The sequence below is a fragment of the Saccopteryx bilineata genome, chromosome 4 (genome assembly GCF_036850765.1).
Source record: "Saccopteryx bilineata isolate mSacBil1 chromosome 4, mSacBil1_pri_phased_curated, whole genome shotgun sequence".
Taxonomy (NCBI): domain Eukaryota; kingdom Metazoa; phylum Chordata; class Mammalia; order Chiroptera; family Emballonuridae; genus Saccopteryx; species Saccopteryx bilineata.
In genome coordinates, this window is record NC_089493.1 from 13863056 (window position 1) to 13883157 (window position 20102).

A 20102-nucleotide genomic window follows, 5' to 3' on the forward strand; every position below is an offset into this window, starting at 1 on the left:
GGCTGTGGGAGGGGAAGAGAGACATGGAGGGGGTGGTGGTGGAGAAGCAGATGGTTGCTTCTTCTGTGTGCCCTGACTGGGAATTGAACCTGGAACATCCACACACCAGACCAATGCTTTATATTGAGCCAACCGGCCAGGGCCTGAATCTTCTGACATATTTACTTTTTTCAGATAAACGTCAGGTTCAGTTTACCAAATTTCCTTTAAAAAGGAAAAAAAAATAAGCAAACAAAAACATTACAATCTCTGTATCCTATTAAAAACATATTCCACTTGAAGAACACAGTTGGTGTCTTCCTACTCCAAGGAACTATGCTTTTGAAATAGCAAGCTTCCTATCAAACAGTGGATAACAGTGTTATTCACAGGGCACTGATAAATGGTTTGATGTTTGTAGTTCATGTTTTGACTTTAGCTCTATTGGTTGCATTAGCAAAATGAAGCTCATTAAGCCTTATTCTTTTGGTCTCGTCTCTCCAAGCCTCTGAACCCGCTAATACTCAGCTTTCTTGTCTGGAAGGATGTAATCTTGCCTACATTATACTTGAAAGTTCAGCTCGTTTCTAAACCTCCAGTCAAAGATACAAACTTGTTGCTTTCTGAAAGGCCACATCTGTGCACTGAGCCATCACATCATCTGTTAAAGTGGCCAGAGTTCATTTTATTGCCTCCTTTGTGGAAGGACTTGTACTGAAAAGTGTGTGTTATTGAAAACATAATTTTCCTCATCATTATGCTTTCTTTCCAGCCAGATCATAACCTGCCAGAAATCTATTGAGCATAGAGTGAAAAGCTCTTCAGAATAGCTGTTCTTAAGAGATTAAATGATTGCCATCTCTGTCCCATTTCTTTTATCTCATAATCAAGTTCAAGATGGTACTAGATATCTCAGCTGAAGTGATTATATATTTGAAATAGAAATGGCTTTATCTCCATTCATATTTCACACTGTGGAAGGTAGGATTGGGGTTTTTCCCCCCTTATTTACATTTAGATATGTTTATGGTACTTGACAACATTTCACAGGATTAAAGAATCAAACTGTTTTTTAAAGGCTAACAATGACCAGGAGGGGTTGCATTACTTTTTTAAAATTTTCTGTGTACAAAGTCACTTGATGTATATGAACACCCAGATTTGACCCTTCAAAGAGTAGAGCTGTATCGAATCTTAGTCATCACAGCCCAGTCGTTCAACTCGACAAGTGAGGAGCTTGAGATTTATAGCAGCTAAGAGACTTGCCCAGGGTCACACAGCTCAACAGCAGCCTCGCTGAGATGACAGCTTGCAGCCGGGCCATGTCCGCTGGGCCACACTGCCTCCTTGCCATGTTCAGAGAATTCATGTTACGCAGATACAGCGTGGGGGAAGGACACAAGCCCTTGTCACTCAAGGCTTTTTATGACTAGTTCAAAGTTGTTCGCTTTTGTTCTTTATCTTTAAAGCTGCCTGATCTGTGCTATTTTCTTACAGCCCAGTTCCTCTCCCGGGGAGCCAAACTGAGAAAAAAAGATCATGTCACTCATTATGAGCAGCTCTGCTAAAACATTTGCGAGAGGAGGAAGGACCAGGAAACCATTTGCCGGAAATGAGACTCCAGGCTTTATGTTGATTGCATTTATCTCGGTGCCCGCAAGTGGTCAATAGTCAGGCATGCTGAAATTACATTCTTTCCTCCTTTTAAAATATTTCTAGCTTTAAATAAGACTCCTCATTTTTAAAACCTAGTCAATAGGGAAAAGTGAGTCATTATTTACGGTTAATCACTTTTGCCAGCTGTGAATGCATTTCACAGTCATTTTTTACTTTTTTTTTTTTTCTTTCTTGGACTGGGGAATCTATCCTGTCACTCGTTAGGGGAAAAAACCATATTGGTCCCATCCGTAGCCTCTTTTAGCACGTAATCACAGTGAAGGCACTGTGGACAGAGACTTGTCTTGGATTCGGGAAGGAAGTTGCTTCTTTAGAATGCAAAACTATGGAGGATAATCCACAATCTTGTGATAGTACCTAAAGAGACATCTGACTTATTTTAGAGTTCCTTTCAGAATGGAATAATCATTTCTTTCATTTTTCTGAAGCTGGAAACAGGGAGAGACAGTCAGACAGACTCCCGCATGCGCCGGGATCCACCCGGCACGCCCACCAGGGGCGACGCTCTGCCCACCAGGGGGCGATGCTCTGCCCATCCTGGGCGTCGCCATGTTGCGACCAGAGCCACTCTAGCGCCTGAGGCAGAGGCCACAGAGCCATCCCCAGCGCCCGGGCCATCTTTGCTCCAATGGAGCCTTGGCTGCGGGAGGGGAAGAAAGAGACAGAGAGGAAAGCGCAGCGGAGGGGTGGAGAAGCAAATGGGCGCTTCTCCTGTGTGCCTTGGCCGGGAATCGAACCCTGGTCCTCCGCATGCTAGGCCGACGCTCTACTGCTGAGCCAACCGGCCAGGGCGAATAATCATTTCAAAAATACTATATGGGACGTCACGGAAATGGCGCCGTGAGCAGCGCTTCCGACAGCTCTCCCCTAAATCACAACAAATTTATCAACTAGAAACAGAAAAATTTATCCTCGGAGCATTCCGGAGTTCCACACAAACTGATAGCGAAAGGACTGTTATCACTTGAATCTGAGAGAAGAGGGTGTGGAGGAATCGACCACAGGGACGTTCTTTCAAACCGCAAGGAAGTGCGCCTGTGGTGAGTCGGCCCATATACTTGGGAACCGCGAGCCGCCGCGAGTGGCCGAGGCGAGCTGCCACCGCGAGCGGCCGCGAGCCCCCGCGAGCCCCCACGGAACCGCCACCGCCAGCGGCCGCCACGAGCCGCCGCGCGCGCGCGCGCGCCCGGTCCGGTTGAGCACCGCTGACGTTCCCAGCGGCCCGCACACTGCGAGTGGGGGTTGCCGGCCACCGGTGCCCGGAGCGCCCCATTCAAGCGCGTGCCTTGGGCATTCCACGTGCCCAGGGCGCCCTGCTGGCCCGCACACCCAGGGGGCTCCATTATCCTGCGCCTGGTGCGGTCCAGCCGCCAGCGGCGGGGTGAGCGGGAGAGGCTTGGGAGATTCTCTCCGTGGGCGGGGCACCTCACCCAGCCATTCAAGCTAACAATCAAGCGTTGGGGGAGGGGCGCACGCAGGCAGCCTAAAATACCTTCGGAAGCACAGCTGCGACCCAATCACTGAAATTAGCTTAACCCATGAAATCTGCGCACCCTCGGTTCTAATTGATAAGATCTCTCTCAGTTCAGCGATCCAAGACAAGAGGCGTGATATTTTTTAGTGCCTCTCGCTAAAGGGGCGGGGGCAACTTCTGATTGATAGAGCCTCCATATTCAGGGATAAACGCTAACAAGAAGGACTTGGCAGATAATAAGGTCTATACTACACTAGTCGTAAGCAGAGACTAGTGCCTCTTCTTCCCTGCAAAAACAGGCTACAAAGTGTGGAAAGCCTGGGTTGAGAGGTCCAACTAAATGATAGGCGCTGAACAGTCACCTTGACAACAATTGACTCCCACCCCCGCCTGATTACACTGGAGGCCCTGACTGTCAGAGCCTTTCCCAAAGCCTTGCACTGAGTGGGGATAGAGTGGGGATTTCCCAGCTCTTTGAGCCTCTTACTCCCCAGGCAGAAGCAGTTGCAGCCTTATAGCCGGATCACCAGGCTGCTAATTCAGAAAGGGGGGACTAGGAGAGAGAATCCAGGAAAGCAAACTCTCTCATCGTTGGACCCTGCAAACGCCAACAAGCCTTTACTTCCAGCAAGACTAAAGCCAATTATATGACATTGCCATAGAATCCCATCAACTGCAAATCCCTACCTAAGAGTGACACAGGGGCAGAGCCTGGGGTACAGAGTCACCGACTAGGAAGAGGGAGAGAAAAGAAAAAGGAAGAAGTTAACCTCTCAAAATCAAGAAAAACCCACAGACTTTACAACTTGATCCACTAATTTTTTGTTGTTGTTGTTGTTGTTTGTTTCTTCTATCTTTTTGCCTTTATTTCCTCCACCTCGGTCCTTCTATTCTCTGCCCATCTTATGCTTCCCCTTTCTTGAACTACACTACCCATGAGTGTTGCATTTTATTTTTCTTCTTCATCCTCACCCTCCTTTAAGGTTATACTCCAAAACACTTAATTCTCACTCTCTCCTCTTTTGTTTTTTTTGTTTTTTTTTGTCTTGCTTTATTTTGTTTTTTTCTCTTCCTATTTTATTTCTTCCTTCGTTTTTCTCTTTTTCTTATTTTTTCCTTTCTATTCGTTTTTTCTTTTCTCATTTTACTTTCCTCCTATATAATCCTCAATCACGAACAAATTAGTTAATTTGGGACTCAAGGCTTTTTTTGGCTTTATTTCTCTTTTTTGCTTTTGTTTTTATTTTTTTTTCTTGTTTGTTTATTTTTGTGGCATTTTGGGTCCTCCCAACCCAAGGTCTCCATTGTATTTAGTCTTCGCTCCACTTAATACAACAGATTTTTACTTATTATTTTTATTTTTTCTTCTTTATTATTCCTTTTTGGTCCTTTTTTCTGGTTCCCTCTTATCCCTCTCATTATATCTCTTAGTTGACCATCACTTACAAGCAAATCATCTTATGCTTGTCTAAGATTTTCTTCCTTTTTTTTTTGCATTTAGTAGGTCCCTACTCCCTTTTTTTGCCCCTTGAACTCTTCACCCCAAATCAGGCCCTCCATTATAGGCACGATATTTCCCTGAGGAGGGGAGAGGAGGGAAAGAGAAGAGAGAAAAAAAGGGGGAAATAATAAATTATTACTGTTTTTTTTTGTGTGTGTGTGGGGTGTTTTACCTTTTTTTTTTTTCTTTTTACTCTTTATTAATTCTAATTAGTGCTATCAATAAGACCACCCTCAGATGCCAATAAGAAAGAGGAAATCGAATATTATGGATACAAAAGAAAGAGAGGTAACACAAATAGATGTGGAAAAATCTATGGAGAAAAGACTTAACATATTGGAAGCCTTGGAGCTAAATGACAGAGAATTTAAAATAGAAATCTTAAAAATACTCAGAGATATACAAGAAAACACAGAAAGGCAATATAGGGAGATCAGAAAACAACTCAATGAACACAAAGAATATATTACCAAGGAAATTGAAACTATAAAAACAAATCAAACAGAAATGAAAAACTCAATTCACGAGCTGAAAAACGAGGTAACAAGCTTAGCTAACAGAACAGCCCAGATTGAAGATAGGATTAGTGAAATAGAAGACAAACAACTTGAGGCACAACAGAGAGAAGAAGAAAGAGACTCAAAAATAATAAAAAACGAGAAAGCCCTACAGGAATTGTCTGACTCCATCAGAAAGAATAACATAAGAATAATAGGTATATCAGAGGGAGAAGAGAAAGAAAATGGAATGGAGAATATACTCAAACAAATAATAGACGAGAACTTCCCAAGCCTGTGGAAGGAACTAAAGCCTCAAATTCAAGAAGCAAACAGAACACCAAGTTTTCTTAACCCCAACAAACCCACTCCAAGGCACATCATAATAAAGATGACACAAACCAATGACAAAGAAAAAATTCTCAAGGCAGCCAGGGAAAAGAAGAGTACAACATATAAAGGAAGGCCTATTAGATTATCATCAGATTTCTCAGCAGAAACTCTACAAGCTAGAAGAGAGTGGACCCCAATATTTAAAGCCCTGAAAGAGAGGAACTTTCAGCCAAGAATACTATACCCATCAAAGCTATCCTTCAAGTATGAAGGAGATATAAAAACATTCACAAATACAGAAAAGATGAGAGAATTTATCAACAGAAAGCCCCCACTCCAGGAAGTACTAAAGGGAGTTTTCCAACCAGATTCAAAGAACAAAAGAAAACAACACCACAAGTAACAGCTCCACCAAGAACACAATAAAACCAAACTTAAACTGTGACAACAAAGGAAAAAAAGGGGGGAGAGGATGGAGATTAACAGTAGCAAAGGATGATGAAGTGCAGAAATACTTATAAGATAGGGTACTACAATGAATATGGTAGGTACCCTTTTCATTACTTAATGGTAACCACCCTTAAAAAAACCACCACAAAAACACTTGACTTAAAAAAGGTAGCAACAGAGGAAAGAAGTATGGAACACAAACAAACAAAAACAAATGATAGAAAAACAAAAGAGAAGAATCAAACTAGATACAAAACTAACAGAAAGCAATTTATAAAATGGCAGTAGGGAACCCACAAGTGTCAATAATTACACTAAATGTAAATGGATTAAACTTACCAATAAAAAGACACAGAGTAGCAGAATGGATTAAAAAAGAAAATCCAACTATATGCTGCCTACAAGAAACACATCTAAGCAACAAGGATAAAAACAAATTCAAAGTGAAAGGCTGGAAAACAATACTCCAAGCAAACAACACCCAAAAAAAAGCAGGTGTAGCAATACTCATATCTAATAATGCTGACTACAAGACAGAAAAAGTACTCAGAGACAAAAATGGTCATTTCATAATGATTAAGGGGAAGTTGAATCAAGAAGACATAACAATCCTTAATATATATGCACCAAACCAAGGAGCACCAAAATATATAAGACAGCTACTTATTGACCTTAAAACAAAAACTAACAAAAATACAATCATACTTGGAGACCTCAATACACCGCTGACGGCTCTAGATCGGTCATCCAAACAGAGAACCAATAAAGATATAGTGGCCTTAAATGAAATACTAGAACACCTGGATATGATAGACATCTACAGGACACTTCATCCCAAAGCGACAGAGTATACATTTTTCTCTAGTGTACATGGAACATTCTCAAGAATTGACCATATGTTGGGCCACAAAGACAGTATCAGCAAATTTAGAAAAATTGAAATTGTACCAAGCATATTTTCTGATCATAAAGCCTTGAAACTAGAATTCAACTGCAAAAAAGAGGGGGAAAAACCCACAAAAATGTGGAAACTAAACAACATACTTCTAAAAAATGAATGGGTCAAAGAAGAAATAAGCGCAGAAATCAAAAGATATATACAGACAAATGAAAATGAAAATACGACATATCAGAATCTCTGGGATGCAGCAAAAGCAGTAATAAGAGGAAAGTTCATATCACTTCAGGCCTATATGAACAAACAAGAGAGAGCCCAAGTGAACCACTTAACTTCCCACCTTAAGGAACTAGAAAAAGAAGAACAGAGACAACCCAAAACCAGCCGAAGAAAGGAGATAATAAAAATCAGAGCAGAAATAAATGAAATAGAGAACAGAAAAACTATAGAAAAAATCAATAAAACAAGGAGCTGGTTCTTTGAAAAGATCAACAAAATTGACAAACCCTTGGCAAGACTCACCAAGGAAAAAAGACACAGGACTCAAATAAATAAAATCCAAAATGAAAGAGGAGAGATCACCACAGACATCATAGATATACAAAGAATTATTGTAGAATACTATGAAAAATTATATGCCACCAAATACAACAATCTAGAAGAAATGGATAAATTCCTAGAACAATACAACCTTCCTAGACTGAGTCATGAAGAAGCAGAAAGCCTAAACAGACCAATCAGCAGGGAGGAAATAGAAAAAACTATTAAAAATCTCCCCAAAAATAAAAGTCCAGGCCCAGACGGTTATACTAGTGAATTCTATCAAACATTCAAAGAAGACCTGGTTCCTATTCTACTCAAAGTCTTCCAAAAAATTGAAGAAGAAGCAATACTTCCAAACACATTTTATAAGGCCAACATAACCCTCATACCAAAACCTGGCAAGGATGGCACAAAGAAAGAAAACTACAGACCAATATCTCTAATGAATACAGATGCTAAAATACTAAACAAAATACTGGCAAACCGAATACAACAACATATTAAAAAAATAATACATCATGATCAAGTGGGATTCATCCCAGAATCTCAAGGATGGTTCAACATACGCAAAACGGTTAACGTAATACACCATATCAACAAAACAGAGAACAAAAACCACATGATCTTATCAATAGATGCAGAAAAGGCTTTCGATAAAATACAACACAATTTTATGTTTAAGACTCTCAACAAAATGGGTATAGAAGGAAAATATCTCAACATGATAAAGGCCATATATGATAAACCATCAGCCAACATCCTATTAAACGGCATAAAACTGAGGACTTTCTACCTTAAATCAGGAACAAGACAGGGTTGTCCACTCTCTCCACTCTTATTCAACGTGGTGCTAGAAGTTCTGGCCAGAGCAATCAGACAAGACAAAGAAATAAAAGGCATCCATATCGGAAAAGAAGAAGTAAAGCTATCACTTTTTGCTGATGATATGATCCTATACATCGAAAACCCGAAGGACTCCACAAAAAGATTATTAGAAACAATAAACCAATACAGTAAGGTCGCAGGATACAAAATTAACATACAAAAGTCCATAGCCTTTCTATATGCCAACAATGAAATATTAGAAAACGAGCTCAAAAAAAATAATCCCCTTCACGATTGCAACAAAAAAAATAAAATACCTAGGAATAAACATAACAAAGAACGTAAAGGACCTATATAATGAAAATTACAAAGCATTGTTAAGGGAAATCGAAAAAGATACAATGAGATGGAAAAATATTCCTTGTTCTTGGATAGGAAGAATAAATATAATCAAAATGGCCATATTACCCAAAGCAATATACAAATTTAATGCAATTCCCATCAAAATCCCTATGAGATTTTTTAAAGAAATGGAACAAAAAATCATCAGATTTATATGGAACTATAAAAAACCCCGAATAGCCAAAACAATCCTAAGGAAAAAGAATGAAGCTGGGGGCATTACAATACCTGACTTTAAACTATATTATAGGGCCACGATAATCAAAACAGCATGGTATTGGCAAAAAAATAGACACTCAGACCAATGGAACAGAATAGAAAGCCCAGAAATAAAACCACATATATATGGTCAAATAATCTTTGATAAAGGGGCCAACAACACACAATGGAGAAAAGAAAGCCTCTTCAACAAATGGTGTTGGGAAAACTGGAAAGCCACATGCAAAAGAATGAAACTCGACTACAGCCTGTCCCCGTGTACTAAAATTAATTCAAAATGGATCAAAGACCTAAATATAAGACCTGAAACAATAAAGTACATAGAAGAAGACATAGGTACTAAAATCATGGACCTGGGTTTTAAAGAACATTTTATGAACTTGACTCCAATGGCAAGAGAAGTGAAGGCAAAGATAAATGAATGGGACTACATCAGAATTAAAAGTTTTTGCTCAGCAAGAGAAACTGATATCAAAATAAACAGACAGCCAACTATATGGGAACTGATATTTTCAAACGACAGCTCAGATAAGGGCCTAATATCCAAAATTTACAAAGAACTCATAAAACTCAACAACAAATAAACAAACAAACCAATAAAAAAATGGGAAGAGGACATGAACAGACACTTCTCCCAGAAAGAGATACAAATGGCCAACAGATATATGAAAAGATGCTCAGCTTCATTAGTTATTAGAGAAATGCAAATCAAAACTACAATGAGATACCACCTCACTCCTGTTAGATTAGCTATTATCAACAAGATGGGTAATAGCAAATGTTGGAGAGGCTGTGGAGAAAAAGGAACCCTCATTCACTGTTGGTGGGACTGTAAAGTAGTACAACCATTATGGAGGAAAGTATGGTGGTTCCTCAAAAAACTACAAATAGAACTACCTTATGACCCAGCAATCCCTCTACTGGGTATATACCCCAAAACCTCAGAAACATTGATACGTGAAGACACATGTAGCCCCATGTTCATTGCAGCACTGTTCACAGTGGCCAAGACATGGAAACAACCAAAAAGCCCTTCAATAGAAGACTGGATAAAGAAGATATGGCACATATACACTATGGAATACTACTCAGCCATAAGAAATGATGCCATCGGATCATTTACAGCAAAATGGTGGGATCTTGATAACATTATAAGGAGTGAAATAAGTAAATCAGAAAAAAACAAGAACTACATGATTCCATACATTGGTGGAACATAAAAATGAGACTAAGAGACATGGACAAGAGTGTGGTGGTTACCAAGGGTGGGGGGGGAGGGAGGACATGGGAGGGAGGGAGGGAGAGAGTTAGGGGGAGGGGGAGGGGCACAGAGAACTAGATGGAGGGTGACGGAGGACAATCTGACTTTGGGCGAGGGGTTTGCAAAATAATTTGATGACAAAATAACCTAGACATGTTTTCTTTGAATATATGTACCCTGATTTATTAATGTCATCCCATTACCAGTAATAAAAATTTATTAAAAAAAAATACTATATGTATTTGGTGTCTGCTCTATGTCTGCCAGGTTCCAGATATGGCAAGGTTCATACGCAGTTTCAAATGGGATGCCTGGTGCATTGGGACACTTACTTGTCAGTAGTAGGAAGTCCATCTCGGAGGGCCTTACCCAACCCGGGAACTCCAGCTTCAGGAGTGGTTTGATTAGGCCGTAACTCACTCTGTTGTTGTTCTGACTCTCCCCCTCACTGTGTATAACTCCATTCTCCGGCTGATAATTGACACTTGAAAACGTGTGCATAAATTTTTAGATCAAGGCCCCGTTGGATCATAGAGCTGTTGTGGAGATTGCACCCTGGTGGCAGGAAAAGGACTGCTGTCACACCAAGCCTCACTTCTGCATCCGAACTGTCCAAAGAAAGAGCTCCTTCCTCAACTCACAAACAAAATTCCTAGACTTCATTGTGGTTGGACCAATTATTGGTGCCAAGGGAGGATGCCATGTACTGATTGGCTTAGGCCAACCAATCCTTGAACCATCACTATGGTAAGGAGGGTGGGATTACAATGATTGGCTTAGGCCAGTCAAATCCCACTCCTGGAGCTTGGGGTGCGGATCCATCCACAGCAGTCCCACAGCTGCTGCCTAGCACAGGGAGTCGGGGGAGATGCTGGGAAGTAACGTCCAGTGTCCACTGCGTCTTTCATCTAGTAGGCTGAGCCAGGTCCTAATGAGGCCCGAGTTTTGCCTGGCTTGTGCCATTCTGGGTTCATGGTCTGGGCATCCTTTCACCCTTCACGGCTCATCCTAAACGACCAAATCTGCCACCTGCTCACGGCCAGTCCATGGCTTGCCTGTCCAAAAGGCAGAAGAGCTCTCTTATATTCAGCAACGTGATGTCCTCATGCTGAAAGAACACTTAAAGTCTAGTGATACTATGTATTGTTAACAGACTAAATATTATTAAATAAGACAAGCATATTAGAGAAGAGAAGACTGCTGATCTCTTTTTTCTAGTTAACTCTGATATTTCAATTGCCTGGAACTTCAAAATTAGAGCCCTTCATACAGGCAATATTTAATTTGCTCTTAAAATCATTTTCCAAATCAGAGAATAGATCGTTTCAAGTAGTGAGATCCCTTTCACCTGAATGAGAATCTGAATAACATGGACATGCTCTTGCTGATGGCAATTTAAAATGCCCCGTGAGAACATCATCCCTCAAAGAACCGCTGTGTCTTAGCTGGCGTTCCCCCTCGAAATGAGAGCTTAGGGTAGGTGAGGGATTGCGTGCAGGCTGATTGTTCGGGAGATAACCTCAGTGAGCAAGAGTGGATCAGAGAATGAGGGACAGCCAACTCAACGGTCTATTACCGAGTCTGGTACTTCTGTGAGCAACCGGAGCCCGATCCCACCAGAACCATGAGCCAAGAGAACCACCTCTAGTTGTCCATGGGAGGGACAGAAGGACGGACAGAGCATTTGCCCATCGGCACCTGTGCCCTCTTTGGTCACGGGTTGCCTGTGGGACCAACTCCTTCTTTTTTCATACTTCCAGATCTTTCAGGTCTTTGTGAGGGCCACATCCAGATGTTAGAGCAGTCCCAGGCAAACAGCAAGAGGTCCCTGGTGCAGGGTGCGACCGAGGGGAGGGACCCAGGCAGTGGTTGGAGTAAAAGATGGCGGCGAGTGTGAGAGGTAGGGCACTATGAGAGTCCAACACACACACTGAACCCAGGAGCCTAGACAAGGCCAGGAGTCGTCTACATCCCTTCTTTATCTTTCCTGCCTGTCTGAATGGCTTTTCCTCACACATGCCTTTAAAAAGGTAAAATTAATAAACACATTACCAACTGAATTGAGGCGAGCCCGGCAGAACGCTCATCAACAAAGAGGCAAGCACGCCGGTGGGAAGAACCAGCGGGGTCCTCGGGAGAGAAGGCTGCTTGTGGGAGAGGCTGTCATCACCACGTCTTCAATCGGCCGGTCCTCTCATCCCCAGCAGGGGCTCCTTGCTTGGAGGGTAATTTTTACTCTCGCTGTTCCGTCAAGATGACAGCTTTGTCCCTAATGTAATGGCAGTTTTGACTTTAGTTTAAATTATTCTGTAAAGAATCAAAGAGAAGGAGATTCTCGCTCCCTTTTCCCCACCCCCAAAATTCCACCAAGAAAACTTTTCTCATTGGAATCTCTGCCCCCACATTAAATTTCTCATTTATGTTTCTGGTGGATCAATAATGCGTCAACTCTCAAAGCCCTGTGTGACTCTCACAGTGACTCAAAATAATTGCTGTCTGTCAGTGTATTTGCAGGGGATACAGATACATCCGCCTGTCACTGGCTCTGTTATCACCACCAGGAGCTGGCCTCTCAAGCAGGGTGTCCTCTGGGCTCATTCAAACCCTTAGTGATGGCGACACAGAGTGGGGAGGCAATTACCTGCATAATCCATCCAAGAAACATGGAGGCCTCTGCTACCTCTGAAATCACTAGTTTAAAAACAAAAACAATAAACCTTTAAAGGAATTTTTTTAAGGATGTGCAGGTGTAGCTGGAATGTTCCAAAGAATTACCTCCAATCTTGGTTCCTCTAGCTCAGTTGTTTTCAACCAGGAATGATTTTGTCCCCTGGGGGATACTTGGCAATATCTAGGGACAGTTCTGGCTATCACAACTGGGGATGGGGTAAGGTGCTACTTGGCATCTAGTGGGTAGAAGCCAGGGATGCTGTTAAACATCCTACAGTGCCCAGGACAGCCCCCTCTGCCCCCCCCCCCCCACGGAATTATCGGCCCAAACGTCTGCAGTGCTGGGGTTGAAAAACCCTGCTCTAGCTATTGAGGGTTTATACTTGAGAGATAAGGTCACTTGTTTAGAAAATTCAGCCTAAAAATAAAGATATTTTTTTAGTTGAAAAAGATATCACTGTTAAAGACTATTTTAAGACAAATTACTCATAAGACAAAGTTTCTCTTTAGCATATAACCTTCAGTTTCTAACCAAATAAATATGGATTTGTAGGCTCTGGCCAGTTGGCTCAGCAGTAGAGCATCGGCCCGGCATGTGGAAGTCCCAGGTTCGATTCCTAGGCAGGGCATACAGGAGAAGCACCCATCTGCTTCTCTACTCTTCCCCCCCTCTTTCCTCTCTATCTCTCTCCTCCTCTCCCGCAGCCAAGGCTCCACTGGAGCAAAGTTGGTCCGGGCACTGAGGATGGCTCCATGGCCTTCGCCTCAGGTGTTAGAATGGCTCCAGTTGCAGAGGAGCAATGCCCTAGATGGGCAGAGCATTGCCCCCTGGTGGGCATGCCTGGTGGATCCTGGTCAGGCACATGCGGAGTCTGTCTCACCACCTCCCCACTTCTAACTTCAGAAAACACACACACACACACACACACAGACACACACACCACCACCACACACCACACACAAAAAATATGGATGTGTATAAGATAGCAATTATAATATATGTACTAGTTTGTATCCTTGCTTCCACTCAAAAGTGTTTCTTCTATAGTCTTGATATAATTTTAATAAAGAATATTTCATTGTTTCAATGTAATGAAATTCAATCATTTCCTCTTTGTTTCTTTTCTTTTCCTTTCCTTTTCTTTCCTTTTCTTCCCTTCCTGTTTCCTTTCCCCTTCCTTTCCCCTTTCCCCTTCCTTTTCCCCTTCCTCTTCCCCTTCCTTTTCCCCTTCCCTTCCCTTCCTCTTCCCTTTCTTTCCCCTTCCCCTTTCTTTCCTTCCTTTCTTTCTCTTGAACAAAAACAATTATTCCAGTCAGTGTGCCATCTGGCTTTGGAGAGCTGGCCATGAGGTACTCTCAACTTATTTCACAGCAAAAACTATTTCCTAAGAAATAACTACTCTTAAAACATTACAAGAAATTGTTACGATGTAAATATTTTTGTCCAAAAAAAGACCCATTTACTACTTGTGAGAAACATTCACTATTTACATATTTTTTAAATTAAAAAAGCAACACCTATGTTTCTCTTCAGACTGTATGAGAGCAGCACGGTGGCTGAACCTGATGAGGGATTCGCAGTGGCTCCCGCACGGCGGGGACCCTGAGCTTCGGGTCACCAGAGCACATCCAGTCTGGGCGTCGACGGCCACACAGCATCACAAAAAGGAGAGAACAAAATCCTGCCTAACAAATCAGGATGTAAAAGAGGCAAATGCTAGAGCTCATGCTGATGAAAGTAATTATAACCACTTATATGATGAGTCAGAAAATGTATTTTAACAGATATGAAAACTGGTGGAACTCAGCTGAACAGACTTGGGTCTAGTCCTGCCTGAGATTCTCAATGAACCCAGTGTCATGCAAGGTCTTCCTACGCCTTTAAGTCTGATGGTCCTGCCTGAGATTCTCAATGAATCCAGTGTCATGCAAGGTCTTCCTACGCCTCTAAGTCTGATGGTCCTGCTTGAGATTCTCAATGAATCCAGTGTCATGCAAGGTCTTCCTACGCCTCTAAGTCTGATGGTCCTGCTTGAGATTCTCAATGAATCCAGTGTCATGCAAGGTCTTCCTAGCCTCTAAGTCTCCATGGTATTGCCCGGAACCACTATTCCACACCCTGCGGGGTTCTGAAGCACTTCCCCAGATTTTTTGCAAAGTTCTGGAAACTTGAATAACACGGGTTTGAACAGCACAAGTCCATTTATACGTGGATCATTTTCAATAAACACTGTAAATGTAATTTCTAATTCTCTTCCTTGTGATTTTCTTAATAAATTTTCTTTTCTCTAGCTTACTTTATTCTAAGAATACCATGGATAATACATATAACATACAAAATCTGTGTTTGACTGTCTGTGTTCTTGGTAAGGCTTCCAGTCAATAGTAGTCTGTCAGTAGTTACGTTTTGGGGGGAGTCAAGTTATACACAGATTTTTGACAGCATGGGGTAGGGGTGTCAGTGCCCCTAACACCCAGGTTGTTCACCAGCTGACTTATCTACAGCCACGTGTCTGGTGAACAAGTTACTTACCTGGATTGAAATGCTCAGGCTTCAACGGTAGGGCACGTCAGTCCACCGTTCTGCCTTGGTGTCCAGTTTCCTGCTCTTTATCTCTAAATTGCTCAGCCTGCCACTCAAGGGATTCCTTCCCTCCGCTGCCTCATTTCCCAGAGTTCCCCTCTCGCATGGACTCTCTGTGCCTCGTCTGTGTCGGTAAAGTGCAGTTGGGCATGGAGGCCATAACTGACATGGCGTATGGGTCCCTGAGCGATGGCTCCGAGGTGCCTTCTTCGGTGTGCATTATTCCCCTGGCCCGTCCTTTGGCTCCTCCATAAAAACCGTGGCGCTATACTCTCTCTTTCATCCCCTTATATCTCCTGGGGGGCAGTAGGTACTCCAGTATGTGGTCCTCTGTTTCCCCAGATTCACTTGTTCCACACGTGCGCTCACTCTGCAGACGTTCGCTGCCTGCCCTGTGCTAAGAGGCGGGGACACAGCCGCGGAGCCAGAGCCGGTTCTTGGCTGCCTAGAGTGTCTTTCTAGTCCGCGGAGGGCTGGCGGACTGTTCCAGCGCTGAATGCACGTTGGCGACACCAGTCGCCGCCCTCTGGTTTCATAACCAGAGTAAACAACTCCTTTTAGGGTTGAACAGAGACAACAAAAATTTTTACCTAGTGACGTCTCTTCCCGGCCTCAGCAGCCCGCGGACTCTGCCCACCAGCCACATCTGCTCTGCGTTCGCACAGGCATGCGGGTGTGGGCGCTGGGAAACCTGCCTTCTCCGGGATAATTCCGTCTGCAGTGAAAAACGGCACAGTTTAGCTTGTAAAATTATAGCTCCGAAATGTGAATTTCCTCCTCATGCGCTCTTTGAAGCGACCAGATCTGCTCGTGTGGGGGTGGGGGTGGGGGGCGGGAGGTTGCTGGGGGAGAAACGTTGGAAGACGGAAAGTATTTTACGTGTCTCCTTCTAAATATAACGTTCCTCCATTCAGTATGTGAATAAAATGCCACTCCACACCTTACGAACAAACCTTTCCATTTTAACACCTCTCAGGTACACTGTGCCCATTTTATGGTGAGATGCTTTGGCAAGGACAGCAAGAAAAATAGGAAGTGAATGCAAATTCAATAAACGTTATTTACTGAGAAAATCAGGCAAAGGGATTGCCTCTCCTACAAGCGTGCAGCATCTCGATGTGAATAAACACACCAAAAAAAAAAAAAAAAAAAAGATCAGAAGACGTTTATTCTAGATGTTGCTTAACTCACCCTCTGCTATGTAGAATCCAACCATATCAGTTCAGAGTTGAAAGAAAAAAGGCCACTTATCTAATCCAATTCCTTGGGAGAAAAAAAAAATACTTAGGCAATATATTAAGAATCTTCAATGATCTAATTTAATGAAAGAAATGGTTTCTATTCTGTAGTCAGTAACATGTGATACTGATTATTTCTAATCCCTTAGAAGAGATCTGACATTCTGCTTTTGGTCCTGTATAGCATGAAATTGTCATGTATATTTTACCAAAAGAAGTAACAAGAATAATGGCCTCCACAGTCTGCAATCATTTTATACTAACACACTGCAACATGGTTTTGCCCTGGGGCAGAGAAGTGGGGATTTTTCTCTACTTCAAAAGAATGAAAAATTATCATCGCTCCATCCAGAACCATTATAGACTTCAGAGACTTTGGCATGAAATATTCAGAAAGTTTATTTTAGAATTCAATATTTTAAAAGCCTGTTTTAAAACTATTACAGTGATTAGTGAGTCTGTTACTTAGGCCAGTCTTTGCTTTAAAAATGCCCTGTATCACGGTAGATACCATTTGTTCTGGCAACAGAATATAATTTGCATAAGGCATGTAAAGTGTTATTTTAGAATGCCCCCCCAAAGAGGAATTGTGACCACAACTCATCAATTATCTTTTCAAACGCTCTTAAAATAAACATTACTTTTACTGGTAATGGTTGAATGTATTGCTTATGCCGTGACTATGTCCTTCTGACATGTGGTGTCCTACCCACATGGGTGCCATTTCTCTGCTCCTTTTGTGGATGGTAATGCTCCTGTCTCCATGGTTCTAGGGACACAAAGGACCAACCCAGCTGAGGCCACCCACATTGTCAGCCCTCGCCCAGGGGCTCACATCTTCACTCTTTATGAGAGCCAGAAAATGTGATCGGTGTTTGTGAGGATTTAATAGACCTTACAAGGCCATCGATGAAGCCAGTGAGAACTTCAGGAGTTTCGAGTTAGCCGCACGGAAATTACAATACAATCAACTTCTCTCCAGAACGTCCTATACATGTAGAGAGGCGATGTGCAATAGACTATAGGGGCCTGGTTTTGGAATTTAATGACTCTGATTTGATTTCCAAGCCTGTCACTTACCAGCAGTGTGATCTTGTGAAACTGCTTAACCTCTGTAAGCTCAATGTTTCTATTTGCAAAATGGACCCAGCCTAGTATCAGCACACAGACTCAGTGAGAGAAGGAATGTAGAGGCAGTCTGATGCAGGATGCCTAGTCATTGTTATTCATTCCCTAATGTTCTGCTCTCTTACTGGTTCATTCCTCATTTCTGTTGGGTAATGCATATATGTTTATTGATATATACAGAAATAATTTGCAAATGGCTAGAAAAACCATCATTCCTGCATTTGTTACATAACCTGTGCATTTGGCTATATTCCTTTAAGTATGTTGAATGTATTATTTCAGGAGGTTTTAGTATTTTCTTTCCTTCCCACTTATCAGTGTAAGGGGAAAAAACAGGCATCAACCTTAGCCTTCAGGTAGGTAAGTAGGTGCCTTTCATATAAACACGTAAAGAAATATTTTGATGTGCACTTGATAAAAATAACTTGTAAATAACGTCTTGTTTCATTTTCCAGGGAAGTAGACCAAGACTCGGATGGTCATGTCAGCTTTAAAGACTTCGAATACGCCATGAACTATGGACAGAAATGAAGCCTAACTATGTGAACTGCTTTTGGTAACTTGTGGGGAGACCAATGAACTGTAATATATTTATATTTAAATGTCAACATTCACTCTCCCAACAATCCAGTGCTACAATACTTGCCATTAAACTCTGCATCGTGGTTTTCCGAGGCTGGCCATTGCTAGCATCTCTGAATCCCAGAGGTGGTCATTCCAGGTCGCTTCCTTCGTGTGGCCAGCAGCCCTGAGTCAGGCTGCTGCCATGGCACTGCTGCTGGGGAGATGCCCAACCCTCCTCTTCACCCTCAAACCACCCCCCTACCATCTGCAGGCCGGGATGCTCCACTCCTCGCCCCCTCGCCTGCTCCCTGATTCTCATCAGAACCTCATTTCAGGAGAAGAGTGGCTTCTTTCTGCCAATGGGCCAGTTTCCTTCGTGCACTCCACTTGCTTGAACAAATGAGAGCATCTACCTGTACTGCATGCTCACTGTGTTCCCAGTAATAAGCAAGGTGTTGGGAAAACAAAGGCTTAAGACTTCCCCAGGCCCTGGCCAGTTGGCTCAGCGGTGGAGCGTCGGCCTGGCGTGTGGGGGACCTGGGTTCGATTCCCGGCCAGGGCACATGGGAGAAGCGCCCATTTGCTTCTCCACCCCCCCCCTTTTCCTTTCTGTCTCTCTCTTCCCCTCCCGCAGCCAAGGCTCCATTGGAGCAAAGATGGCCCGGGCGCTGGGGATGGCTCCTTGGCCTCTGCCCCAGGCGCTAGAGTGGCTCTGGTCGCGGCGGAGCGACGCCCCGGAGGGGCAGAGCATCGCCCCCCGGTGGGCAGAGCGTCGCCCCTGGTGGGCGTGCCGGGTGGATCCCAGTCGAGCGCCTGCGGTAGTCTGTCTGACTGTCTCTCCCCGTTTCCAGCTTCAAAAAAAAGCAAGAAAAAAAAATAAAGACTTCCCCAAGATAAGGTACCCAGAGTCAAAAGCGTCACCGGAAATGGCCCCAGGGCACTGGCTATGCAAGACAGAAACCAGATTGGGCTGACACAGTCTTCTCTAGCTGGAGACAAAGAAACCACAGAGTGGAGTACAGGTGTTGGGGGAAAGACTTACTTGCAGAACCCTTTCTGATGGCCTCAGTCAGTTCCCACTACACTGGAACAAGAACTGGGCTTTCAGCAGTTATTTTAAATAAATACTGGCATCCATATTAATATTTTATCTCTGTGTTCAGAATTCCTTCAAATTATAAAAGTATTAAGTATTTTAAAATCAAGTAAAAATGTAAATTTGTAAAGTAGAACCATTAAGCCAGCATCATATAACACAAATGATTAGCAGATAAACTTAGTAAAAATAAGGCCTTAAACTGTAATAAATTAGAGAAGCCTAAAGGAACACCAGAGCTAAATGTAATTTGGTATTCTGGATGGGGTTCTGGAATAAAAAAGGATATTAGGTAAATAATAAATTACAGACTTGGCCCTGGCTGGTTAGCTCAGTGGTAGAGCATCAGCCCAGCGGAAGTCCAGGGTTGAATTCCCAGTCAGGGCACACAGGAGAAGCAACCATCTGCTTCTCCACCCCTCCCCTTCTCTCTCTCTCTTCACCTCCCACAACCATGGCTCAATTGGTTCAAGTGAGTTGGTCCCGGGCACTGAGGATGGCTCTGTGGCCTCAACCTCAGAGGCTAAAACAATGACTCAGTTGCTGAGCATCAGAGCAACGGCCCCAGATGGGTGGAGCATCGCCCCCTAGTGGGCTCCCTGGGTGGACCCCTGTTGGGGTGCATGTGGGTGTCTGTCTCTCTGCCTCCCCTCCTCTTACTAAAATAAATAAATAAAGTATGGACTTTAGCTAATAATAATGTATCAGTAGGGGCCCATTAATTGTGACTAACATGCCATACTCATCTAAAAAGTTAATGTTA

General features: G+C 42.9%; 1 protein-coding gene across 4 annotated transcripts in view; it reads left to right on the forward strand.

Annotated features, from left to right (window-relative positions):
* The window catches only part of EFCAB11 (EF-hand calcium binding domain 11), a 153325-nt gene extending 133471 nt beyond the window's left edge, over positions 1-19854 (forward strand). Inside the window, exons 6-7 of one of the 4 annotated variants that reach the window (XR_010731296.1) lie at positions 14264-14586; positions 14718-14743. Coding sequence is in view for 2 of the 4 variants with exons in the window: in XM_066276587.1 (XP_066132684.1) it covers positions 18135-18210 (76 nt within the window). In the remaining 2 variants the exon portion in view is untranslated. Of the gene's footprint in view, positions 1-14263; positions 14613-14651; positions 14667-14717; positions 14744-18134 lie in introns of those variants that run through there. The other 3 variants (XR_010731297.1, XM_066276587.1, XM_066276588.1) reach the window with 3 other exon arrangements.
* Positions 19855-20102: the final 248 nt, after the last annotated feature.